General features: G+C 48.4%; 1 protein-coding gene across 3 annotated transcripts in view; it reads right to left on the bottom strand.

The window, feature by feature from the left end:
- ADGRA1 (adhesion G protein-coupled receptor A1) overlaps window positions 1-27,383 on the bottom strand; it is a 196,831-nt gene that overhangs the window by 156,584 nt on the left and 12,864 nt on the right. For all 3 annotated transcript variants that reach the window (XM_031957074.1, XM_031957076.1, XM_031957075.1), the window contains exon 2: window positions 2,859-2,930. In XM_031957074.1, the coding sequence (XP_031812934.1) occupies window positions 2,859-2,930 (72 nt within the window). The remainder of the gene's footprint in view (window positions 1-2,858; window positions 2,931-27,383) is intronic.

The raw sequence follows: 27,383 nt of genomic DNA, 5'->3' as shown, positions 1-27,383 counted from the left end.
TGATTCTTCTTCCTTGCATCCATCCCTGACTGCCGGGTTCTTGACTCCATCCCCAAATCTGTCTTTGTCTCTGTCTCTCTCTGTCTCTCTGATTGTCATCTCCTCTCCACCCAACAGGACAATGCTCACTTAGTACCTCATCACCTCTCCTGGGGACCTTCCTCATTGGAATCCCTGACCCCCCACAGATGACACTCTAATATTCCTAAATCATAGATATGAAGTATCAGTCCCCTGTTGGCTCTAGATCAGACACAACTTCCTTGTCTCCCATTTAAAGTCCTCTCACCTCTGGCCCTATTTTATCTTTGTGGTTTTGGTCTGTTTGTCTTTCCATGCTTGTCCATCAGACCAGCTGATTCCCAAGCCTGGAAAGTGACCTTTCCCACAGTCCACCTCTGACAACCCCTGGCTCTCTCCAAGTTTCATATTGAGGGAGATCTCCTTCAAGAAGGCTTCTCTGATTCCGTGAGATCAGTCAGTGCCCTCCCCAAATCACTGTGTGCTTATTTTGTGTGGATGAGGGCAGGCCTGGCTCATTTCTGAACGGTGTTGGATACAACCCAGGCCTGAAATCAGGAAGACCCCAATGTAAATCCAGCCTCACACATTTAGGGACTATGAGCAAGCCACTTAACCTGGTTTGCCTCAGTGCCCTTAGTTATAAAATGGATTAGAGTCAGAATTATCATGATCCTGATAATGGCCCCTCCTTCCCAGGGTCATTGTGAAAATCAAATGAGATACTAATTGCAAAGCATTTACCCAGTGCCTGGTAGATAGTAATGAAGGGAGTATTAGGGAATATTCACACAAAATAATTCCTACATCCTTGAACCGCTGCAGAAAACAAAGGCATATCTGAAATGAATCTCGGCTTCCTTTGGGTGCTTCTGATTAGCAAACACCTCCTGACATCCCCTGTTATGACCCCACTCACCCAGGCCATCTTCCCTCAAAGAGGAATAGATTAAGCTCGAAATGCTCCCATCAGAAGCCTAAGGGTGGCTTTTCCCCCATGTTTCAGCATCTGCATTATATAGCATTGCTATGTAAATGTTTATTCCCTTCCCATTGGAAGAAAGAAAGGAAATAAACATTTATTAAGCACTTATTATGTAGCCGAGCTTTATGAAGATTATCTTATTTGACCCTCATAGCAATCCCGTGGGATAGGAACCACTATGACCTCATTTTACAGATGAGGAAACTGAGGCAGACAGTAGTTAAGTGACTCAACCAACATCACCTATCTGGGATGGGTCTGAGGCTGGATACCCACTTGCTCTGGGTACTTTGGCACCCCTAGCTACCAGTGGGGAATGGGTTCAGTTTTTGCCAGGCTGCCTTTGGGAAGCCAGTACTTTGTAAGACTGTGAGCTGCCATGCCATGGGTGCTGCTGTGGAAGGAGAAGGAGGAGGAGGTAGAGGAAGAAGAGGAGGAGGAGGAGGAGGAGGAGGAGGGAGGAGGAAGAGGAAGAGGAGGAAGAGGAGGAGGAGGAGGAGATGCATAGGCATTCACTCCATAAGTAGCCTCCTTAGAAATGCAGAATTTATGAGTGTTCCCCTCACTCCAGAAATTTATGTCAAGGGTATTGCAAGAAGCAAGGCGGCAGTCCGGGATGGGTTTCTCCTTCCTTTCAGTCATCTTCTGCCTACGCCGCCCGCTGCTTGTGAAGCTGCTGGTTTCCATTTTACTCAAACATTATATTGTTTCCATTACGGATTTCAGCTTCAGAGTTCAGTGAGATGGAAATGGCCCGGCTTCCATCACTCCCTGCCATATAAAAGCATCCCATTAGACGGGGAAGCTTTACACCATTGAAATTCCCTGGAGGCTCCCAGAAGGAAGAAATGCTCCCCCAGGCTCACTCTCAGTCCCCTTTGCCTCGGTTCTCATCAGTATGGTCTGCTCACAGTTCAAGATTGGCCAGAAGGAGAGCGGGTGCCTACGGTCCAAACGCCGGGACACCCCCACCCCCACCACCCCCGCACCAAACCGCAGCTCTGGTCCACCCAATGATCCCAAGCCCCAAGGAAGGTCAAGAAATGAACTCTCCAAAATTCAAAGGAAAGACTGGGCTGGAGAAGCCTGTGAGACTCCCCAGAAGCTGCCAAGATCACAGCACGCTCTCAAGAGCCTTGAATGGCTGGCACCTGCCTGTCAAACTGCTCCAGGAAGCTAACTCAGAGTTCGCACTTTCCTGCAGCACAAGAGCCATCATTTGCTCCTAAACACAGTCTTCAATTCTGGCACAGGGTTCGATTAACACAGGCAAAGAGAGGCAGAAAAAGTCCATGGGGCCACAAGCAGGGAATTTCTCATCAGTGGCTGTCCGCAAGCAGACCAGAGAGCCACCTTGGGGAAAAGTAAAGGGGCTTTTCATTGGGGTGGGGAGGGTCACAGTAGCCTTTGAATCCTCCTCTTCCTCCCAGTCTCCCCTTCTCCATGGTGTTTCTTCAGCTGCCCCAGAGCAGTGTGGGGAGACATGAAAGGACCTGCACTCAGGATCTCAGAATACGGGTTCAAATTCTGCCTCCCATGCCCTGCCTACATGTGTGTGGTTCAGGGAGTCCCTTAATTTCTCCAGCCCGTGACCTTCTCCCTTACGGAGGGGCTTGGCCCATTCCTATCAGGCACTCATTCTTCTTTCTGCCCTACAACCTGGATGCTTCCCAGCTTCTCACTCTTCTTCCTCATGCCCTGCTGGGTCCAAAGCCCAAGGGACCTGGAAGCCAGGGAGCCCCTCGGCCCTTCCCACCGGGGGGCCTGATTTCTACCCCTGCTCCTGGTTGTCTACGTCTCTGCCCTGGGGATGCCGGATGAAGAGGCACAAAGGGGCTGCTCTGTTACTCACAGTCTCTCCAGCAATGGCAGACCCAAGAAGGCCTCACTCTTTACTCCCAAGATCTTGTTGTTGGTCAGGATCCTGGAAAAAGTAGAAAAGAACGGGGTTAAGAGGATGGGAGCATCCTGTATTCAACAACAACAAAAGAACTACAGTTGATGAAGGCCCCAAAGCTCCAATCACTGTATCTCGTGCTCTATTTAGCCAGATCCTGGGCAGCAAAACATAAGTGGTCACTTCTGACCACGGGCTGGCCATCGCTCTCACAACATCTCTCTTATTCAGCATGTAGAGGGTCACGGGTGGCTTCCTTCCCACCCCAGGAGGGAGTCCTGCAGCAGCTCTGGGCCAGAACACTCTGAGACGGCACCTGGGCAACATAATCCACTTCCTGTCCTTGTATGTGAAGTGAGAATGACCCCCCACTGGCCACGGCTGCTGCAAGGTGCATATGAGACCATGAAGTCACCAGCGTATGTGTGTCCCTATGTACACGAGTTAGAAATGGATAAGGCCAGATAATGGATGACGGCTCAATAAGCAGGTAGGTGGTTGGATGGATGCAGGGATAGGTGGGCAGATGGAGAGATATATAGACAGATGGTGGACAGATAGATAAGCAGGTGGGGTGATCCATCCATCCATACATCCATCCACCTGCTTTATCTCTCCATCCATCCATTGTTTTTCTATCCATCCATCTCTTTATGTCTCCAACTGGCAATCCCTTCTAAGAAAGACCTTAGTCCAGGCTGGACACAATCTGGCCAGTGCCAGGATCACAGTTAACTGGTACCTTCCAATGGAAGAGCGCTCCTCCTGTGCACCCCTGGCAGTGTCACCCCAAACCACAATGGGCTGACCCTGAGGCCCCACTTATTGCCCCACTATGTTCTTTATGACCATTCAGCTGATTCTGTCACGGAAGTCGGTCATTAAGTACTTATTAAGTACCTACTATGTGCCAGACATGGTTCTAAATGCCAGGGTATATAAAGAAGAGCAAAAACCAGTCCCTGCATTACAGGAGCTCAAAGTCTAATGGGAGAAACAGTATATACATATTAATCTATGTACGGGATAGATAGAAAATATTAAACAGAGGAAAGACATTAGAATGAAGAGAGATTAGAAGGGCTTTCCACAAAAGCGAGGTTTAGCTGGGATTTGAAGGAAGACAGGGAAACTGAGAGGCAGAGATGAGCAAACAGAGAAGTCCATGTGTGGGGCGGCCAGTGAAAGTCTCCAGAGCCAAGAGACAGAGTGTCTTGTTTGAAGAACAACAAAGATGGCAGCACCATGTGGACTGACTGAAGCTTCCATTACTGCATTGGAACCAGTCTCAAGACTGAGGCTCTGACATCTCCAGATCCCCACTGGCCCTTCTGAGGACCCCAGAGTCAAGAGATGTGCTCTCCCTCCCCTTCCCCAATCCAGGGGTCTTGAGTATGGGAGTATGGAAGGTCCATCTCACCCTCTCCTGATCCTGCTGACAGCTGCTATGGCTGCCCAAGCAAGGGCCAGACCCCAGTCCCATGACTGGTCCTCTTCCTCACTGTGCACCCTCACTTCGCAGTCCTAACCCCCTCTGCCAACTTCTCCCACTGTGCCTTCTGGCACTCTCATTCAGTTGTTAATAGTTAACACATGCAAATGGCTTTGCCCAACAAATGCTCGTTGTTAATTATTATTAACTGACTTCTTCATCCCAGATTTATTTTGCTTTTTTAATTTTTAGTTTTTATTAAAGCTTTTTATTTTCAAAACATATTCATAGATAATTTTCAACACTCACTCTTGCAAAACATTGTGCTCCAAAAATTTTTCCCTCACTTTCCCCCAGATGGCAAATAATCCAATATATGTTAGACATATGCAGTTCTTCTATAAGAATTTCCACAATTATCATGGTGCACAAGAAAAGCTAGATCAAAAAGGAAAAACTGAGAAAGAAAAAAGGAAGCAAACAACAAAAAGATGAAAATACCATGTTGTGATCCACCCTCAGTTCCCACAGTTCTCTCTCTGGTATAGATGACTCTCCAACACAAGATCATTGGAACTGGCCCGGATCATCTCATTGTTGATGAGAGCCACGACTATCAGAATTGATCATCATATAGTCTTCTTGTTGCCATGTACAATGATCTCCTGGTTCTGCTCCCTTCCCTCAGCATCAGTTCCTGTCAGTCTCTCCAAGCCTCCCTGAAACCTCCTGCTGGTCGTTTCTTACCGAACAATAATATTCCTTAACATTCATATGCCACAATTTACCCAACCATTCTCCAATTGATGGGCATCCACTCAGTTCCAGTTTCTGGCCACTACAAACAGGGCTACCACAAATATTCATTCAGGTCTCTTTCCCACCTTTAATATCTCTTTGGGATATAAGCCCAGTAGCAGCACTGCTGGGTCAAAGGGTCTGCACAATTTGATAACTTTTTGGGCATAATTCCAGATTGCTCTCCACAATGGTTGGATTCATTCACAACTCCACCCACAATGCATCAGTGCCCCAGTTTTCCCGCCTCTCCTCCAACATTCCACATTATCTTTTCCTGTCTTCTTAGCCCTTCTGAGAGGTGTGTAGCGGTACCTCAGAGTTGTCGTAAGTTGCATTCAGACTTGTTTTTCTAATGCCATTCCATCTTTGGCCGGAAGGAGCTCCCCTCTAGGTAATGTCCCTCCCTCTCTCCAACAGGTTCCCCTCTAGGGACGTCCCTGCCTCCCTTGCTGAGGGTTCATCATTCGGGAGTACGGCTACATTGGCCCTGGAGGAGGGGTCGGCAGATCTGACCAGCCCCCTGGAAGCTGCCTGGAGGGTAATCACCTTTTCCCGATGGAAGGAGCAGTAACTACTCATCACAAGTTTGTTCTTCCCTCCGTCACAGTCTTCTCTTTCCCTGAACCTCATCCTTATGCTGAGGGACTTGCACAGAGATGCCGCTGTCCCCCAAGCCCTGCCCCTTTAAGGCACATCAGGCCCCTAAGGACACGCTATCCTTCCAGTCCCTGGCCATGACCTCAGAGCCGAGCAGGTTCTTTCCTCTCACCCCTGCTGCCCTCTCCAAGGGGCTGAGCTCGTGTTCCTCACGGCCAGCCCCTGTTTTCCACCATCAGGGAGACTCTGTCATTTGGGTCCACATCACATCTCACCCGGATCACCCAAGCAGCTGCCTCCCAATGGGCTGAAAAGCTGAATTTGGGGGCTCATCCACAGGGGGCATCGGGAGGGGAAATCATTCTCCCGAGGGGCTTTAGGTGGGACAAGTGACCCCTCTGGGACTCTGTCTTGGGGGAGAGGTTCCAGCTACCTCCCAAACCAGCGGGGACTTTGGTTTTCTCCACTGTAAAATGGCAGCACCAGAGCCAGGTTGTCATGAGTCTCTGACCTCCGCTTTCCCTTCCAGGAGCCTCCATCCAAGGGGGGAACTCACCTCCTCCCAAATCAAGCACCTGTTCTTCTGCCCCCCCCCCCAGCAACGTGGCCCCACGTGCTGATTCCAGCCTGGCCTGGGCAGAACTTGGGAAATCACCCAGTCACCCCCTTTTCTGGGGACTCACCGATGAGGCAGCAGTCCCTGCCTCAGGCATCTCGTAACAATTGGGTCCCACACACATGTATTAGCTACCTGCTGGCTTTGGGTCATTAAAAAGCATTACAAGCAGCCTCTGACCTCAAGGACCTCCCTGCCCAGGTGGTTCCTGCTCTTTCTGGGGGAGGGGCGGGGGTACGACCTGCTGAGGGAGGAGTAAATACAAAGTCACTAGAAGACAGAAGGGCACTAACCCCGGGTTGCAGGAAGGGTGATTATGACAGACTTCTCCTAAGAGATGGTCCTAGGACAGACCCTGAAGGAAGATGGAGTCTAAGGGTCTGGGCCAGGAGGGAGCACGTTCCAGGCCCGGGAGCAGGAGATGGACCTCGGCTCCAGCCACGGGGCCGGAATATGGAGCAAATGCCGGAGCGGTGGCAGCTCCATGGGAGAGGCTCTGGCTGGAGGGTTGAGGAGGCCCCCTGAAGACTTACAAGAAAGCCTAACCCTGCCCCAGCCCCAGCTCACTCCGGAAGCCTCTCGCTAACACTGTTCTTTGCTCCTCTGTGCAGTGGGATGTGGGGCTTTCTGACGCAACGGGGGCCCCTCCATGACAGGGCCAAGCCCTCTCTGCCTCCTCCCGTGCGGGGCTCCTGGTGATGAAGTGGGCTCTGCCTGATTCTGCCTGCAGGGAGATGCTGGCCTTGCCAGAGATCCAGGGGTGACCACAAATGGCCCCACAGATGATTGCAGCAAACCCAGCCCCAGTTCCCAGGTGGTGTTGGAGAGGGGGAAGGGCTCCCTTCTCCACCTCCATGGGAACGGCTTCTCAGAAGAGCTTAACTTCTTGGGGGGGTGGAGCTGGGGACAGGGAAGGAGTCTGGACCTCGTAGGCAGAGAGGAAAAGCCCCCTGGAGGCCCAGCTGGGTGAGGGGCTTAGAGCAGTCTTCTCCACCTCCAGCCAAACTGAGCCTTTTATTTGTGCAGAAAACCAGTGCTTCCTCTGGATGTCGGATCTGATTTCCTGCCTTAATCTCAGGGGACAGTGTGACTACGGAGATAAGGGGCTATTTGGGGCTTGTATTCTCTCCTTCAGACCCTCCCGAGGGACTCTCTCTGCCTGCCTGTCCCCCCCTTCCCCATGGAGGTCCTGCCCAAGGTTCACGGGTCAGAGGGCTTGCCATCCACAGCTGTGGGAGCGCCCTCCAGCCCGAGACATGGACATCTTTCTGAGAAAAAGGAGATCCAAGTCCTTAACATGCTGCCCCCCTCCCCCTTCCTGCTTCTAGACTGAAGGCCGGCTAGGGCAGAGAGTGCAGAATCATTAAACGGACACGGGGACGGGCAGACACCAGACAGAGTCAAGAAGGGCCCATGTGCCAGCTTTAATCAGGGACCTGGGCTACCGAGACCCGCCTGCAGATCCTCACCAAGCTTGGGGCCACTCCCCCCACTCAGCTGCCCAAGGTGGAGATCGTCCAGCCCTCTGTGGGCACCAGGGCAGTGATTCTCACTCTCTTTGGATATGGAGGCTCCACGTCTCCATCACCTACCAGTGCCCACCACGCACCTCTCCACGTTGATCAGCTGCCGCCACTGGTGTCCGGAGCGCATGGAGCTCTGTGATTCACAATTACCTCAGAAGCAGAAGCGCGCCACCCACTGCCCCGTGCCCCATATTTCAGCCACCAGTTTTCATCCTTAGAAAGCGTCTGTTATTTTGGACACAATCGGTGTCTGCTGCTCGGCTCTACTGCCCTGTGCTGCCCTGCCCTGCCCTGTCCTCTTCTCCACTCCTATTCCCCTCATTCTCTTCCTAAGCTTTAAAGCCAGCTTCCAATCTCCTCGTTCCACCAGGACTGCAACCATCTCTTAGTTGTCCAATCCAAAAGCCTTTGTTCTCCTCGGACCCTCTGCAGCCTTGGACTTGGTCACTTTCTCCTCCTAGATCCTCTCTTTTCTCCAGTTTCCCTCTTTCTCCTGGCTCTCTTCCTCCTCTCAGATCACTCCTTCTTTGTCTCCTTGGCTGAATCCCTCTCCTGACCACTTCCTCTAGGCCTTGCTGTCCAGGGGACTCTGTCCTAGGCCCTCTGGGTGCTCTCATTAGCTACCATGGATCTGAGGACCAGCTCTAGGCTGATGATTCTCTCATTTCCCTTTCCTGGCAGCTCCAATCCAGCTGCCAGGAGATAGGAATGAGGGAGCGATGGCAATGGTGGTGCTGGAGAACCCCTTCTGACTGTCCCGTCAGACACAACGCCTCCCCACCTCCATGTCGCAGGCCATTCCACCTGAGTCCCAAATGCCCAGAGTCCTGTCCTCTGTGTGAGACCCCCAAATGCCCAGGGTCCTGTCCTCTGTGTCCATCCCACTGGACCCAGCAGAAACTCCATGAATATCTGCCCTAAACTGTCTCAATCTGGGAGGAATGATGGGGAGTCATCTGCCCTCCTGTGGGAAGTGGCACAGCAGACAGAACATGCCCAGGAAAGGGAAAGGGGAGAGTGAGCTGGGAGGAAAGTGCCACTAGCTGGTGCTTCCCCGGAGGCTCACACAGGGCCAGAGCCTCCGGGGAGGATTTGCGGCAGGAACATGGCTGCCGAAGAGCAAGGTGGACAACACTGAACTCTGAGCGCTGCCTGGACAATCCTGGCGGCCATGGGCTGGGGCTGGCTCTCTAGTCATGTGCCACTTAGTCCTGCTCACAAATGGGGGCGGGGGCTGGCACCGGTTTGGCTGCGAGGCCCCCGGCCGCCCGGAGGAGGCTCCCAGGAGTGAGCCCGCTCATTACCGAGCTCCTCTCCGGAATGACCCAGGGCTGGCCCGATGTCAGCGATTACATGCTCTAAATATTTAAACGGGAGCCTTGCCGATGTGCTCTTTTCATTTTAATTAGAGTCTTGCCTTAAAAGTGAACCAATTTGTATTCAGCTAAATGAGAGAAAACAAGCCCCAGAGGCCCTGCACTGGCCCAGGGCTGCACTTGAAAGGGACAGTTGAGACTCACAAGGTCCACAGCCGCCCCAAGCCCACGTGACATCCACGTTCATGCTCACAGCCATCCCCACCGCCGTGGCCTGGGGTCCCCGATCGCCCATCAGACCAGGCTCAGAGGCCGGACGGTCAACTCTGAGCCACCTCATTCTCTCCGTGCCCAGAGAGGAAGGTCTGCAGTGAGAAGCAGAGAGGCCCTGAAGGCCAAACCGGGCCAGCTCCGGCTACTGTGTGGCTCACGCGGGATAAGTCAGGACTGATGGCGCGGCCAGGGTTAGCCAGAGACACGGTGCTAGGTGCAGACTGCCGGCAGGTACAGCTTCCTTTCCCACAGCGTACAGAGCTAAGTCTCTGGGCCAGCCACGAGGGGCCATTTTGGCTCATCACCTTCCTCTTGTCTCCCTCTGCTGAGCCTGGGAAGTAGCAGAGATGGGGGGAGAGAGCCGCCTATTTTCTCCCAAGAGTCCCTCAAGGCCCTTCACTGGGGAGAGCAGACCGCTCCCAATCACCCTGCAGTGTTCCTCGGCTAGAAGCATTTCTCCCATACATCCGTGAGGGCAGGCAGCTGTGTCCAGGGCGACGGGCACCCAAAAGCCGACAAGTTTCATGTCCTGGAAGAACGGAGCTGGAGCAGGAAGCTGCCATGCTCGACAGAGCCCAAGCAGGGCTGCCCGGCCAGCCTCAGTCTGAGACCCCTCCCAGCAGGAGCCTTGTCCATGCCCGGGAGTGAATGGGGAGCTTTCTGAGGGCCTCCCGCCCGCTGCATTTGGCAGTCCCACCCCCAAGGCATCTGGCGGGGGTTCTGGTGCAGAAGGAGCCAAAGGCAGAGTTGGCATCGGTCTGGCTCCCCCTGCATGCATGGAAGGGCCTTTCTCTCTGCAGCAGGAGCCAATGGCTGCTTTTCACTTGTGCCAAAGAAGGATTCTGCTGCGAGTCCCGAGCAAGAAGGGGGTGTACAGATGTGCAAGAAGGAAGGCCTAGAAGCAGAGCAGACAGCCTTCCAGAGAACACAGGAGGCAGAAAGGTTCCAACAGGCGTCTGAAAATAACCCCGGCCCAGCTTGAATAAGATATTAGATTGGTATCTAACAAAAGAACAGAGAACAGAATGAGAGCGTAGAATGTGGTGCATCAGACAAAGGAAACATTTACTAAGTACCTACTATGCACCAGGCCCTGAGCTCTGGCTGAGATGCTAGATGGAAGGTACAAAGGAGAGTGAAGTCAGGGGGAAGGATCAGCCCAAAAGGCCACCATATATTTCCAAAGGAAAATATCACATCTAGCTAGGGATAAATGGGTACATCAGGGAGGGCCTGCTGGAAGGCCTTAAAAGACGAGAGAGGCTCCTCCAGATGGGTGGAAAGAAGGTCCAGGGCAGCTCAGGGAGATGGCAGGAGTAAAGCAAAGCCGAGAGAGCTGAGAACGGAGGACAAATTGTGTCCAGGGAAACCATAACGAGCATGAGAAGGGTGGCAAAGGTGGGCTGGGAAGTGGGATGAAAGGCCTTGAAGTCCAGATGAGTCCACAAGCAATGGAGAACCACTGAGGGCTTTTGAGTCCATGAGTACAACTCTGTATAAGGGGGATGCCCCAAATCTCACCGGAGACCAGAGGAACCCCTCCCAACCAACTCAAGGACACTGGGTCCCATCCAGCATATCTGGCACTAAATCCAAGGGTGGGCCTGGGACCCAGAGGCCCCCAGCAGGGGAATATGGAGCTCCCCTACCCCACTGCCACAGGTAGAACCTCCAAAGGAGACCCAACTTCTGGAGCCTGGGAAGCACTAGCTCCTATTTGTTTAGAACACCTCTTGGTGGGGGATGGGGCAGCTAAGGCTATTCTAGATGGTCAGAGTACAGCTGGCAGATAGGGCCAGATGCCCAAGGCTGCCCTGGGGCTGGTTACTCCTGCCTGTACAAGGAAGTTGAAGAGTGTGGGAAGGGAAAGGCCTAGGGTGGGCTGAGGAGCCGCAGCCCAAGGGTAGGTCCAGAGGCCTATTTACACAACCCTTTCAGGTTTAAAAGATGTTTTATAGATATTGCAGACAGCAATGAAGTGACATACCCAGGGTCACACAGTCCCGGAGGCAAGATTTGAACTCAGGCCTTATAGACTCCAGGTTCTGGCTTCCATTCACTTCACGAGTTCTATTGCCTCTAATATCAATATAGACCATGGCCCAAACCTTCCTGCCCAGCCTGCTCCACCTTCCTCACCTTTCTGCTTTTCTCAGCCCATCCAATCTCCCTCCTTGCTGTATCCCATACTATGTCCTGCATCTCCCATGTCTGTGCCTTTGTACAGGCCTCCCATGCCTGGAATGCTTCCCCTATCATCTGGCCTGCTCAGAATCTCTGGTTCCCTCAGAGCTCAGATCAGAGGAGCTGCTGCTGCTGCTGTAGCTCTTGCTGTTGTTGTAGTTACTGCATTTCTTGCCGTTGCTGTAGTTACTGTATCTCTTGCTGCTACTATTGTTACTGTATCTCATGCTGTTGCTGTTATTGTATCTCTTGGTGCTGTTGTTACTGTATCTCTTGGTGCTGCTGTTACTGTATCTCTTGCTGTTGCTGTTGTTATTGTATCTTTTGCTGTTGCTGTTGTTATTGTATCTTTTGCTGCTGCTGTTGTTACTGTATCTCTTGCTGTTGCTGTTGTTATTGTATCTTTTGCTGCTGCTGTTGTTATTGTATCTTTTGCTGTTGCTGTTGTTATTGTATCTTTTGCTGCTGCTGTTGTTACTGTATCTCTTGTTGCTGTTGTTATTGTATTTCTTTCTGCTCCCACCACTTCAGCGGCTCCCGTCACCACCACCACCACCAAACAACAACTTCTGCTCACAGTTCTCTTTCTGGGCTACATTGGCAAAGAGCTCCCCAGAGATCTTCACTTCCATGACATAAAGTGGTCTAATTCTGACATCTGACTGAGGGTCCCAGCCCCCATCTCAGCTCCTCCAGGCCCAGATAAGGAGATTCCAGCCTTCCTATCCCTGCTGAAGCGGAGCAGCTCAGGAAACCTCGCCATTTCTGGGGGAAGGGAACCAACACTGGGCAGGGCCTCCAACAAAGGGAATGCTTTATAAAGGTTGGTGAAATTAGATTATTTGTAGATACACTTAGGGCTTTTCTCATAACAACTCTAAGATAAGTTTTCCATGAATTGTTATCCCCACTTTACAAATGAAAAAATTGATACTCAAAGAATATAAAATTAAAAACAAAAACTATAAAAACCACAAAATTAACCCCAAACACAACACCAAATTAGAAATACTTAAAATCAAAGAAGAGATGGCAAAATCAAAAACAGGGGAAATGTATTGCTAAATTAATTGAGGGGCTATTTTAAAACTCTTTTTTCCTCCCCATCTTTCTTAGCCCCTCACAATCTAGCCTTTAATTTTATCATCCCACCAAAAGTGCCCTGTCCAAAGTGACTAGTCATCTCTTAGTAGCCAAACCCAATGGCGTTTTCCCTGTCCTTTCCGTCTGCGCCTTGGACACTGTTGGTCAGTCTCTCCTCCTGGATATACTTTTCTGAGGACTCTCAAATCTGGCTTTTCAGCCCCAGTCTCTCTGTTGGCCTCCATCTTGTATCTATAACGGCCTTTCAGATCTCAAACTGGAACCTGAAATCCAACATCCTCCCAGTCCTTCCCAACCTAGGAGTCTTCACAGATTCCTCCCATCTCCCGCCCTACATTCAAGCTGTTGCTAAGACCTGGTGATTTTACCTGTGTAACACCTCTCCTATGTGTGCCTTCTCCCTTCTTTTCCAACAACAACTTCTGCCCACAGTCATATTTCTGGGCTCTCTATTCACTGACTGTGGGGTTCTTGTTCTTTAAAATATAATATGAGATGATTCTCTCTGGGAAAGAGGTTTCTCGGGGAGATTTTCTGGAGGCAGCCTTAGATTCAGTTACAAGTAAATAATCACCCCAAATCACAGCCAGCTGGTAAAAGTTCAGATCTTTTATTGTGTCCTTCAATATAGCCCGGTTAGCTCAGAGGCCTATCTCTCTGCTTGGTTCCAAGAGCTCTTGCAGCTTTGTCCTTGGCTTCTGCCTCTGCTATCTTCAGCCTCCAGCCAGCACCATGGCAAAAGATGCAATGAATCTCTCTTGCCTCGGACAGAGGGCTTGTGGGCTTCCTCGCAGACCCCTGGGAATGTTCCCAACTAACTCTTTCAAGCTCTAAGAGCTTCCTTTATATATATGATCTCCCAAAGGTTAACTCCTCCTTCTGAGAGAATGGGATTCTGGGTTATCTCCCAGAGTGCTCTCTGTGGCCCTGCTCTGTGCCCTAAGGGCTCTGTGGCCCTAAGAACTTCAAGGGAGGTGTGAACACAAGCATTATTGTCTGTCAGTTGTACTTAGTACCTTGTTTCAAGTTCTGGCCCAAAATATCTCCTTCTAAGATCAACTCAATCATGGAACCGTGCCAAATTAGATAATTATTGTCTCTATCAACCCTAATGGCTTAACACTTTGTAAAGATTCCAACAACTGACCACATTCATATTGTCAGATTTACCTGCTCTAGTCTCCATCCTGGCCTCACCCCCAGGCCATATTGCTGAGACCCAGCCCACCTCTAGTTCTGACCCTGGTTCCCCAGCATGCTGTTCTCTGGCTAAATGCACCTTCTCCTCCCTCTCTCTAGCTCTGGGACCAGTCAGGAGATCCAGGAGATCTTTCTTGGAAAGGGTGAGTGCATTGGTTTTTTCTGGTGGAGCCACAGATCATCCCTAGGACTTCCCAACCTCGAACACCCAAGGGTTCTGATAAAGGCCTCCTTCCTAAAATATATAGAGAATTGACTCAAATTTATAAGAATATAAGCTATTCTCCAATTGATAAATGGTCAAAGGATAGGAACAATTTTCAGATGAAGAAACTGAAACCATTTCCAGTCATATGAAAAGGTGCTTCAAATCATTACTGATCAGAGAAATGCAATTTAAGATGACTCTGTGCTATCACTGCACATCTCTCAGACTGGCTAAGACTGCAGGAAAAGATAATAACAAATGTTGGAGGGGATGTGGGAAGATGGAGACACTGATACATTGTTGGTGGAACTGTGGACCAATTTAATCATCCTGGAAAGCAATTTAAAACTGCCCAAAGGGCAATTAAATGGTGCATACCCTTTAATCCAGCAGTGTTTCTACTGGGCCTATATCCCAAAGAGATCCTAAAGGAAGGAATGGGACCCACATGTGCACAAATGTTTGTGGTGGCTAGAAACTGGAACTGAGTGGCTGCCCATCAGCTGGAGAATGGCTGAATAAGTTATGGGGTATGAATATTATGCAATATTATTGTTCTGTAAGAAAGGATCAGCAGAGCCCTGTCTTAGCGTCTGTGGGGCCCTGTCCACCTGCAAAGAGGGGAGGGGAGAAAATGCCCATCTCTCCCTTCCCCCCACTGCCCAGGAGCTCCCCTACTGCCAGTTCCAAACCCGGGACCTGAAGCCTCCAGGCAGTGAGACCCGGTTTACCAGGCACCGGGGAGACAGCTGGCAGCAGTGCCCACAGATGCAACAATTATCTCCGCACTCTCTGCCCTCCCTGTTGGCCACTCGGAGGGAAGCTCAGGACTAGATAGGAAATTAATATTCATGGCAATTAGCCCGGAGCCTCCAGCTCCTTGCTCCAAGAAGCTCTGTGCCTGCCCGGCCCCGCCCCCTCCTTCCCTGCAGAGCCCGAGGTCACCCTCCCGCCTTCCTGTCCTTGCACTTCTTTCCCACAGACAAAGAGCGGTCTCCCCTGCTTCCTTCCTCCTGGGCCTGACCGGACGGAAGCAGATGGAGCGTCAGAGCCAGGAAACTGAAGCCCGCCTTGCCTCAGCCCCACTGACCCCTTGGAGCCTCACTCTACTCATCTGTACGATGGAAACAATACATCTCAGAGCTGTTGTGAGGGGGAGATAGCGGCAACCTCGCGGGAGGAAGAAGGCAGGAAGCTGTGGCTCATCATCTGCATTGGAGCAGCAGAGGAAGGCTGGAGGAGAGGAAGGCTGGGGGAGAGGCTGGCTGGGGGTTCTCTGGCTTGGCAAGGACAGATTTCAAAAAGGGAGGCTGATTCTGGGGACGGAACTTAGCGGCCCAGAAAACACGGAACCCTCCAAAGGATGAGTCTGAGGAGGCAAGAAAAGGGAGAGGATCTAAGGAGATCGATGCAGAAACTCAGGGGGCAGGGAGACGGCTAGAAAGCAGCCAGTGGCACAGGGCAGGGTCGGAAGTCCGGGGCCTCCAAGTGCCAAGAATCCCAAGCTTCAGCAGCACTGCAGAATTATAACTTCTCCAGGGGAGAAGAGGTGGGAAAGGCAGAGATGAACCGGGCAAAGGTCAGATGCCAGGCTGGAGAAACAGCCCTTCTCTATTTGGCCTCTATTTCCTCAGACAAGGAGGAGAAGGTTTGGCTTAAAAAAGAGACCAAGAAGGGTGAGTCTGGCCTGAGGATGGAGTGATTCCACTGCAAGAAAAGCAGCCCCACGTTAGCAGGCTCCAGGCAATCGGGCCTTGCAAGAACAGGCAGCTGAGGTGCTGTCCATGATCTCTGAAAAGGGCCAGGATTGTGTGACTTCAGGACTGGGAGGGACTAAGGTGTCCTGGAATCCCCAGGTCTACGATGGACCTTCAGGCAGTGGTTAAGGGAGGATCGCAGAATGGGCTTGGGCATCCCATAGCTATGGAACCGGTGCTCCTCCCCTCCCCTCCCCCAATCAAAGCTCAGCCTTCCCCACTTTCCTCTTTTCTCTTGCCCAGCCTGCTGGTCACTCACATCGTCAGATCTGACACATTCCCCACTTCAGTCCCTGCTCACATCCATCCCATTCTCTATCTACACATTGTCTCAAACCCAGTGAACTTTCCCATCATCTTATACCTGGGCTATAAAAAAGGCAACTTGCTGGTTTCCAGACTTCATCTCTCCCCACACCAAATGACATCCCTGAAAATAGATCTAATGTGTATGAAAACACACACACAAGCAGCTCCACCCAGAGAAGGAACACTGGGAAAGGAGTGTGGACCACAACATGGCATCTCCGCTCTTTCTGTTATTGTCCTCTTGCATTTTTGTTTTTTCTTCCCAGGCTATTTTTACCTTCTTTCTAAATCCGATCTTTCTTGTGCAACAAGAGAACTGTAGAAATACGCATATGTATATTGTATTTAACATTTACTTTAACAGATTTAACATGTATGGGACTACCTGCCATGGAGGGAAAGAGGTGGGGAGGAGGGGAAAAATTGGAACAGAAGTTTTTGCAAGAGTCAGTGTTGAAAAATTACCCAGGCATATGTTTTGTGTATAAAAAACTATAATAAAAAAATCATAAAATAAAATGGATGAAACCATAAGAATACAAAAACCAAACACACACACACACACACATACGTACACACACCCTCAATGGCTCCTATTACCTTTAGGATAAAAAGCACAAATTTCCACAGTCTCATTTGAAGCCTTTGACCATCTGACCTGCAAGCACTTTGCCAGCCTATTTCAAATGCTTCCATGCCAGCCCAGCTCACTATCTTCCATATGCAGGATCCCATGTCCTGCCTTGGCAGAAGTGGTTCCTCCTACCTTGAATCCACATCCTCTTCAGCTGATGGCTCCAAGGTTCCAGGAAGCTTTTTCTGATCCTTGGCTACTTTCCCCAGCTTGAATTTACTGGGTCTACCCATTGTCTTAACTTCTATGCTGTAGCCCCCAGAAGAATCTCATCTCCTTCAAGGCAAGGATATTTTGGCTTTGCCCTTGAATCTCAGCACACGTCACACTGACTGATACATAGTATGAATTTGAAAAATATTCATGGGATTGAATCATATTAAATCCCACTAACTATTACTAATTTGGTCCTTTGAAGACCAATACACAAAGCCAGATCCCTCTTCCCCAAGGAATACTGATTTCGAATATTAGAAGACAGTTGGCACCCACTGCCCTCCTAACCCTCCACTCCCAAGTCTTCTCCCAAGCTCCACATCAAAGATCCTTTGACTGGTCTCTGTATGGGATGTCATCAAGATCCTTCACAATCTTGTCCCTTGGAGAAGACAAACACAGAAATTCACCTCATCCTGTCATCTCCTCTCTGTCTACTTCTCTTGAGTTTTAAATGTCTAAAATGTGGGGGGGGGCATAAGTCTCTCTTGCACACAAATGCAAGAGACAATTTCGGGGGGTGAAGAGGCCCTTAAGGAGAAGAAAATGAACTGGCCACATGAGAGTCCTACAACATAGAGATCCAGGCTCACTCTAAAGTCTGGACTTTAGAAGTCCACACAAGAAGAAGCAGATGGATGGGAAATGCCCATGGTCAGGCTGTAGCAGATGGCTTAGTGAGCAGCAACACCATGCCAGCTCATCAGAATGGCACCAGATGCAGCAGGTGATGATAAGCAAAGCCCAGCAGAGAACCAGAGAAAGAACAGACAGGACCACGGGTAGGACTGGGAAGGGGTCACCCTGAGCCTAAACTGCTTCTATTATACATCCCTTGCCTGACCACAGAGCTCTACAGGCTCTAAGAGAGTAGGGAAGAAGCAGGCCATTTCCAAGATAGGCTTGTGTCAAAGAAGTATGATAAACCCTGTCATCAAATAATTGTGGGTTTGGAAATGGAGATGGCCATGGAGGGAGACCAATGGATCCCAGATGATCATCCCTAATGCCGCATTGGCCTTGGCAAGGACCTTGAGATTCCTAGTGGGCTGGCACATGCCCAATGGAAGATCCGTGGAAAGGCTATGATAGAAGTCACACGGAAGAACAAGGATAAGCTTCAATCTGCTCCAGAGGGTGGAGGGCCACATCAATAAGAATACAGTGGCACTAAACTGCTGATTTAAATGAAAGACCATTTCATTTGTGCCTGCAATTGGGGGCTGGGGGTCCTCATTTGTGGTATGGAGGGTATCAGCATTAGGGAGGAACCAAAGATACTGTTGCCCCACACTAGATCCCTGAAGATCACTGACCCCAACCCAGATGACAGAAAACACTCAGCCGATATGCTCATCCCATCATCACAGCAAGCCACCAGGAATGATGACAAGCATCCCAAAGGCCAAGAACTATTAAAAGAGAAGGATACTCTCAACTCCCCCAAAGCCTGTGCTTGCTACGCTCAGGCAGCAGCCAGAAAGTGATCCCCTGGCTGCCACAGTCACAGCCTTCCAGACCCAAGCTTTGCCAGAGGAGGAGGAGACCAAAACTGGCTCCTGGACAGCAAAATCCTACTGGCTCCAAGGGAGAATAGACTCCATTATTTTGACCCTTCTCTAACTGGGGTTGAGCCCTGGGAGCTACACATAAACGAGGTTTGGGCAAATTCCTCGACAATCGTTAACGAACCATGCAAATAGGACATTTGAAATAGCACTCATGTGACTTCGTTATTGCTCTAGCATACTCAAAGCAGCCAGCTCTTTTTTCTTGTAGGAATGTGCATCTGTTTACTTGGGATGCCCTGGAAGTGTAAGCTGAAGTGTGACCTGACTGTGGTGACCCACAACCCTGATCATTAGCCACAAGAGAGTAGGAGAAGTTTGCTGAGTTATCATGGAGTCGAGGAAATCACAGGCTTAATCTTGGCATTGCCCACATTTTTACCATCTGGATAGTTTACCTTTATAAAGGTCTCAAATCACCATCTCAAAGTGGATATCCTACAGGAGGCGATCAAACTCATTCTCCCCAAACTCTTTCAAACTTCCCTATTACTGTAGAGGGCCACCCCACCCCCCCATCTTATCAGGCCTACAGGCTTCCAAGCTAGGTCATTCCTAGGTCCCTTGCTATCTCTCACTCCCAATATCCAATATAGTGTCAAAGTCTGTTAATTTTTCCTCTAACATCTCTTATCTATTTCACCTCTGTAACATTTCTTGCCAATGTCACTTCTGCAGCATCTCTTGTGTATTTCACCTCTGTAACATCCCTTGCCAATGTCACCTCTGCAACATCTCTTGTGTATTTCACCTCTAACATTTCTTGTCCATTTCACCTCTGCAACATCCCTTGCCAATGTCACCTCTGCAACATCTCTTGTGCATTTCATCTCTGTAACATCTCTTGTCTGTTTCACCTTTGCTGCATCTCTTAGACATGCCCCTTCTTTCCTCTGACGCAATTCCCACTTGGTGCAGACTCTTATCACCTCATACCTGTTGTGATGGCGGGAGTCTGTCTGTCTTGTCTCTTCCTTTCCAATCTATCCTCCTTTCAGGCACCAGAGTGATTTTCCTAAAGCACAGATCTGATTATGTCACTGACCCCTTCTCAATAAGTTCCGGGGGGCTCCCTATGGCCCAGAGAACAAATGCAAAATGCTCTGCTTGGCCTTCAAAGCCCTTTAATTCAACCTCGTACTGTCTTTCCAGTCATCATCTCTCCACTAAATATTCTTCCATCCAGTGACACCAGCTTCCTGGCTGATCCACAAACAAGATGCTCCATTGTTTGGCTCTGGACATTTTTTTCTGGCTGTCCCCCAGGACTGGAATGTCCTTACTCCTCTCCTTGATCTCTCATAGTCTTTAGCACTAATGCCACCTTCTCTGCGCAGTCATTGTAGATCCTTCCAGCTGCTGGTACCCTCTCCAAAAAATGATCTCATTAAATACGCATTTTATGCATACTTATATGTGTATTTGTGTGTGTGTGTGTGTGTGTGTGTGTGTGTGTGTGTGTGATTTAGTAATTAGAAAACATTTGAGTCCATATCTTACAAAATCTGGCTGTGTGACCTTGGGGCAGTTACTAAACCTCAGGCCTCTCAGTCATTTGCTGAGACCACACACCAGGAAAGGGCTAATGAGCACATTGGGAGTCTCTTCTCTCAGGTAGGCCTCAAGTCTAGGGGCTATCCTTCTCCCACATCCTTGCTCCTCCATACAATGGAAGCCACCTAAGGGCAGGGACTTCTTGCTCTGGAGATGGATTCTTCCTAGGACCTGGCCAAGAGAAGTTCCCACAAATGCTCACTGTTTGATGGACAACAAAAGTTGATCTTCCATATTTCTCTCACTTCAAGAGTGATCACGGATGTGAGATATTTGTAGAAAGAAAGCAGCTTCAAACCTCCACAACCATGGTCTCACATATCTCGACCTGGGAGGCCATCTGGCCCAATGCCACCATTTTATAGATGAGAAGACTGAGACCTATAGAACTTAAGGGATTTGCCCATGGTGAGACTGTTCCTGTTTGGCTGCCTAATGCCTAGACCAGAGATAAGGCCCTCAAATACAGTTCTCCTCCAACTTCTCATTAGTTGGAATAAATCCAGCAGGATGTTCCATGGCATCTGACCTATTCTCATTGAAATGGTCAACTCCCTAAGAAAAAAATCCCCAGAACCTGATGGATTTACCTGATGTGAGTTCCATCAAACATTTAAAGAACAATTAACTCTAATACTATATAAACTATTTGAAAAAATAGAGTAGGAAGGACTCCTACCTAATCCTTTTATGACACAGACATGGTACTGATACCTAAACCAAGTAGGATAAAAACAGAGAAAGACAATTATAGACCAATCTCCCTAATGAATATTGATGCAAAAATCTTAAATAAAATATTAGCAAAGAGATTACAGAAAAGCATCCCCAGGATAATATACCATGGCCAAGTAGGATTTATACCAGGAATGCAGGGCTGGTTCAATATTAGGAAAATTATTAGCATAACTGACTATATCAATAACCAAATTAACCAAAAAATATGATTATCTCAAGATGCAGAAAAAGCATTTGATAAAATCCAAAATCCATTCCTATTAAAAAAAACACTACAGAATATAGGAATAAATGAACTTTTCCTTAAAATAGTCAGTAGCATCTATTTAAAATCATCAGCAAGCATCATATGTAATGGTGATAAACTGGAAACATTCCCAGTAAGATTATGGGTGAAACAAGGTTGCCCACTATCCCATAGTAATGGTGATATTGTATAAGAATATTGTATAAGAAATGCTAGCTTTGGCAATAAGAGAAGAAAAAGAGATTAAAGGAATTAGAGTAGCTAATGATGAAACCAAATGATCACTCTTTGCAGATGATATGATGGTATACTTAGAGAACCCCAGAGATTCTACTAAAAAGCTATTAGAAATAATCCACAACTTTAGCAAAGTTGCAGGATACAAAATAAATCCACAAAAATCATCAGCATTTTATACATCACTAACAAAATTCAACAGCAAGGGATACAAAGAGAAATTTCATTTAAAATAACTGTTGATAGTATAAAATATTTGGGAACTATCTGCCAAGGCATAGTCAGGAACTATATGAGTAAAATCACAAAACACTTTCCACACAAATAAAGTCAGATCTAAACAATTGGAAAAACATCAAATGCAATTGGATAAGCCTCTCTAGCAATCTGGAGGTCCTTCAGACAGGCCTTATCTCAGCAGGATAGACACCCACAAGAATGGTCAAGAATAGAGACTAGAGTCTTCTTTCTGTCCCAGTCTTGATCTTAGTGGAGGAGGTAGGAGAGCCTCCACGAGGCTGGTCAAAGATAGAATGTCTATCTTCCAGTCCTTCTGAGCCCTTATTTACCTTATTGTAATTACATCATTACAGCATATTATGTGTGAACTAAAGAACCATTACATCATCATACTAAGTACTAAGTATATATGTGAACTAGAAAACCATTATCTCATCAATCCCACTGAATTAACACCTTGTTTCAAGCATACTTCTCCAGAGTTCTAGCCCTCTAAAGATAAGCTGAGCAAATATAATAAAGAGACAATACTCCCTAAACTAATCTATTTATTTAGTGCCATACCAATCAAACTCCCAAGAAACTATTTTACTGACCTAGAAAAAATAACAACAAAAATCATCTGGAAGAACAAAAGGTCAAGAATGTTAAGAGAATTAATGAAAAAAAAAAGCAAATGAAGGTAACTTAGCTGTACCAGATCTAAAACTATGTTATAAAGCAGCAGCCATCAAAACCATTTGGTGCTGGCTAAGAAATAGACTAATTAATCAGTGGAAGAGGTTAGGTTCACAGGACAAAATAGTCAAGGACTACAGTAATCTAGTGTTTGACAAACCCAAAGACCCTGGCTTTTGGGATAAGAATGCACTATTTGACAAGAACTTCTGGGAAAATTGGAAATTAATATGACAGAAACTAGACCATTAATCCACACCTATTACCAAGATAAGGTCAAAATGGGTTCATGATCTAGACATAAATAATGATATTATAAACAAATTAAAAGAACATAGGATAGTTTACCTCTCAGACCTGTAGAGGAGGAGGAATTTGTGACCAAAGAAGAACTAGAGACCATTATTGATCACAAAATAAAAAAATTTGATTATATTAAGTTACAAAGTTTTTGCATAAACAAAACTAATGCAGACAAGATTAGCAGGGATGCAATAAACTGGGAAAACATTTTTACAGTCAAAGGTTCTTTGATAAAGGCCTCATTTCTAAAACATATAGAGAATTGGCCCAAATTTATAAGAATTCAAGCCATTCTCCAATTGGTAAATGGTCAAAGGATATGAACAATTTTCAGATAAAGAAATGAAACCATTTCTAGTCACATGAAAAGGTGCTCTAAATCACTATTGATCAGAGAAATGCAAATTAAGACAATTCTGAGATATCACTACACACTTGTCAGACTGGCTAAGATGACAGGAAAAGATAATGATGAATATTGAAGGGGATGTGGAAAAACTGGGACACTGATACATTGTTGGTGAAATTGTGAATGGATCCAACTCTTCTGGAGAGTAACTTAAAATTATGCTCAAAAAGTTATCAAACTGTGCATACCCTTTCACCCAGCAGTGTTATACTGGCTTATATCCCAAAGAGTTCTTAAGGGAATGAAAGGGACCCACATGTGCAAGAATGTGTGTGGCAGCCCTCTTTATAGTGACCAGAAACTGGAAACTGAGTGGATGCTCATCAATTAGAGACTGGCTGAATAAGTTATGGTCTATGAATGCTATGAAATATTATTGTTCTTTAAGAAATGACAAACAGGATGAAAACAGAGAGACCTGGAGAGACTTACATGAACTGATATTGAGTGAAATGAGCAGAACCAGGAGATCATTATGCACAGCAACAAGAAGACTATATATTGCTCCATTCTGATGGGCTTGGCTCTCTTCAACAATGAGATGATTCAAACCAGTTCCAATCATTCAGTGATGAAGAGAGCCTCTGCACCCAGAGAGAGAATTGTGGGAACTGAGAGTGGACCACAACATAGCATTTTCACTCTTTCTATTGTTGTTTGCTTGCATTTTGTTTTCCTCCTCAGGTTTCTTTTTCTAGATCCAATTTTTTTGTGCAGCAAGATAACTGTATAAATATGGACACATATATTGGATTTAACATATATTTTAACATATTTAGCATGTATTGGATCATCTGCCATATAGGGGAGGGGGTGGGGGGAAGGAGGAGAAAATTTGGAACAGAAGGCTTTGCAAGGGTAAATTTTGAAAAATTACCCAGACATATGTTTTATAAATAAAAAGCTATAATAAAAAAAAAGAAATGGTCAAGTCTGTCTGAGCTGGTTAGTCTCTGGACTAGCTCAGAGATTCATCTTTGAGGGCGAGAGAGGGGTCTCTGAACACAAACAATTCCTGTCTCTGGGACCCTGCCTCAAGCAGGGGGCAAAGTCATGGACAAAATGGTGATTTAGAGCCTGGCCTCGTCCCAAGTCTGTCAGTGTCCCAAAGCCACAGCCACATGGGCAGTGGCCAATGAGGGCCGGTCTCAGGCTCTCTCTGCCAAGGTAGACTTGCTGAGCTGCTTTTGCCAGTTAGCCACAGAGATGCTTGATGAAGGACATGCTGCAGAAATGCCTCCTTGATGGGACAAGCCCAGGTAACCGCACCCGCAGCTCCCCTCCCTCAGCCCAGCCTCAGCAGACACAGCAGGACACCAGGGGAGTCCTTCACCCCAGGAAGGTTTGGCTGTGATCGATGGGCAGGGCAAGCACAGCCCCCACGAGCCTGGAGGCCAAACAGGGATTTTTCAGTGAGAGCTCAGTGAGGTTCTCTGAACCAGGACCGGCCCCTGAGCCAACACGGCCTTTCTGAGGCTCCAGGCACCTTGACCCCTGAGCCAACACGGCCTTTCTAAGGCTCCAGGCACCTTGACCTCCAGATTTAGGCACTCTGGAGATGAGCCTGTATTTTGTAAATTAAAACATGTGAGAAAACATTCCTGGAAATATCCCATTTGTGGCTCAAAGATTCTCAGACAAGGGGGATGGAGGGAGTGGGTGGGTGAGGAGGGCAGGTGGGAGAGGAGGGCTGGGGATCTAGGATGGAGAGAGAAAGGGGGGGGGCGGGGGCAGGGGATGTCGAGAGCAAAAACCACAGGCACAGGTGAGGAAAAGGAGAGGGAGAAGCAGCCAGTCCAAGATGAGCTGGGCCTAAGCAACCTTTCCACCACTCAGCCCTCCCAGGACAAGGAGGCTGGAAGTTCCCACAGCCAGTTACCACACTTGGCTGTCTTTTCTTCTTCCAGCTCAAATATACTTCAGCCTCCAGCTTCCTCGAGTTGGATCCAGTTCACAAAGTTACAGATCCCAGGTCTGAGAGGGATTTCAGATGGGCCTCTCTGGACCAGAATCCCCTTGAAAATGTGCCCAAGATTGCTAAAGAAATGCCTTGCTTAGGCAGTGATGGAAAATTCCATCATCACTGAGATCCCCGCACAGAAAGCTTTGCGTGCTGGCCAAGAGGAGAAATTTAGCAGGTGCCTATCGTCTGGGGCGTGGCCAGAGGAGGTGGGGAAGATGACCTGGCCCACAACCCCCGAGGCAGAAGAAATTGAGTGGGATGAGTGGGGAAAGGAGACTTCCCAGGACTGATGCAAAGGGAAATTTGCAGAACTAGGAAGGCAGAGAAGCCAAAGGCACCAAGCAACTGTCTGTGTGTTTGCTAGTCTTGCTGACCTGACTCTGCCCTCTTTTTAAAAAATATTTTTCATTGTAAGAGACGGTTCTTTGTCAGAGAGAAGGTAGGGAAAGATCCACAGGGGGTTGGAGGTGATGTAAGAACAAACAATAAATTAATAAATGAAGAAAACTTCCCAAGAGAACCCTGATGTCTTGGAGCAACCCACTTCACTTCGGGGATACTCCGAGAGGAAACTTTCATTCGGTGGAACTGAAACTTGCCTGGCTGCAGCTTTGCCATGGCACCTGGTTCTGCGCTCCAGGCAAAGCAGAAGGGACCCAGACCTTCCTCCAGGGAGTCGCCCACCAACTAGCAGACCACAGTCCTGCCTGTTCCCAAACATCTCTTTTCCAGGATAAACAATCACAGCTGTCTACACTGGAGTGCGCACCGTATAAGAGTGTGTGTATATATATATATATATATATATATATATATATATATGTATAAGAGTGGCCGTTGTTCTTCATTCTCGGAGGACCATGACCTCAGGGAAGTGATGCAATGACATGCAAGTGAATCAGATTTGAGTGAGGGTGGGCTGGGCAAAGTCACCAGCTTCATTTTCCCCTCTGGAGCTCTCTGGGGGGCCAGATATAGACCAGGATGAGCGGAGATGGCCCTGGATGCAATGAAAGCTCAGGTGGGGATCAGAGACACCGAAATCCCATCCTGCACCCTGACCCATCACAGTCCTCCTGACTCTGTCCTGCTACTGGGCAACGATGACTCTGGAAGAGAGAGTGGCTGGTGACTTCGTGCAACTCTGCCTCCCTTCAGTCCGATTGGCTCACGGATCACAAGACAGCACCCAGGCCATGTTACCATTGCTACCTCTCTCAGTCCTGTAGTGATGAGCAAGTGACAAAGTGGCAGGCACAGAGACACGAGCAACCGTAGCCATCACCCTGAACATAGGGGGCCTGGACCATGGCCTTTTCTTGTCTCTGAAAACAGCCGTGGGGTTTGTCAGCCCCCCGGGCATCTGAGTAGTCCTTAAAAATCACACTGCCTACCTCTGGGGCCAGAAAAGGAGCCCTAAAAGTTTCCTGCTCACCCTCTCTGACCTGATTGCTGCAGGAGGCAGGTATCCCACCCGGTACGCAAAATATTTTTTAAAAATGTACAAAAACTGCAAAGATGGTTCCACTCCCCGGGGTGTGTGGTGTGTACACACTTATAGACAGCCCAAGTCCAGGAGATCTGAAAGACAGACAGCTGTCTCCTGGAGAGGCATTCTACCCAAACCGCAGCCCTGGGTGAAACATGACTGCCCAATGAAGGCCGGCTGACTGAAGTCGGAGCTAGACCCGAGGCTTTCTGCAGGGAGCGCAGTGGAGGGGAGCACCGTGCGGCTGGCAGAGCTTTTGTGATCAGAACTAACCCAGTCCACAAACTTGTACGGGATGGAATGACGGCGGGTAACAATGCCCCTTGCAGGAAAGTTCTGCCATCATCAGGGCCCTGCTCCCACCATGACGAAGCCTGAAAATTCTGATGAATTCAGAGGAGAACGTTATGAAGGCTTTGGAGCCCTTATCATCAATGTGCCAAAGGAGGGCAAGCTTATGATTCTGAGTGACCTTAATGCCAGTGTAGGCTCAGACCACCAGGTGTCGCAGGAAGTCCTTGGGAGCAAAGGAGCTGGAAATAGTGACAGTGACGGTCACTTCCTACCCAAGACTTGCTCATCCCTTCTCATCACCATCACCGTCCCCCGTTTACCTGTTCATGGATTACCCATTTCATGGATGCCCCCTTGCAGTGGACATTAGCATTTAATGAACTGAACAGAAGATGAGACTGATGAAGGCAACATGTGGCCCAGAGTGTTGGACCAATCACAGACTTATCCTCTCCAAGAGCCCACAAAAGCAGTGGCTCCAAGGCAAAGAGAGTTCTAGAGGAATTAATGTCAGCATAGAAGGGTACTTCTCTGGGTGGGAACCATTCATTGCTAACTTGGGGGGAAGTAGAGCCAACACAAGGTTG

Source organism: Sarcophilus harrisii, chromosome 2, assembly GCF_902635505.1.
Source record: "Sarcophilus harrisii chromosome 2, mSarHar1.11, whole genome shotgun sequence".
Taxonomy (NCBI): Eukaryota; Metazoa; Chordata; class Mammalia; order Dasyuromorphia; family Dasyuridae; genus Sarcophilus; species Sarcophilus harrisii.
Note: the sequence above shows the minus strand (reverse complement) of the source record. Positions and strands in the feature narration are given on the sequence as shown.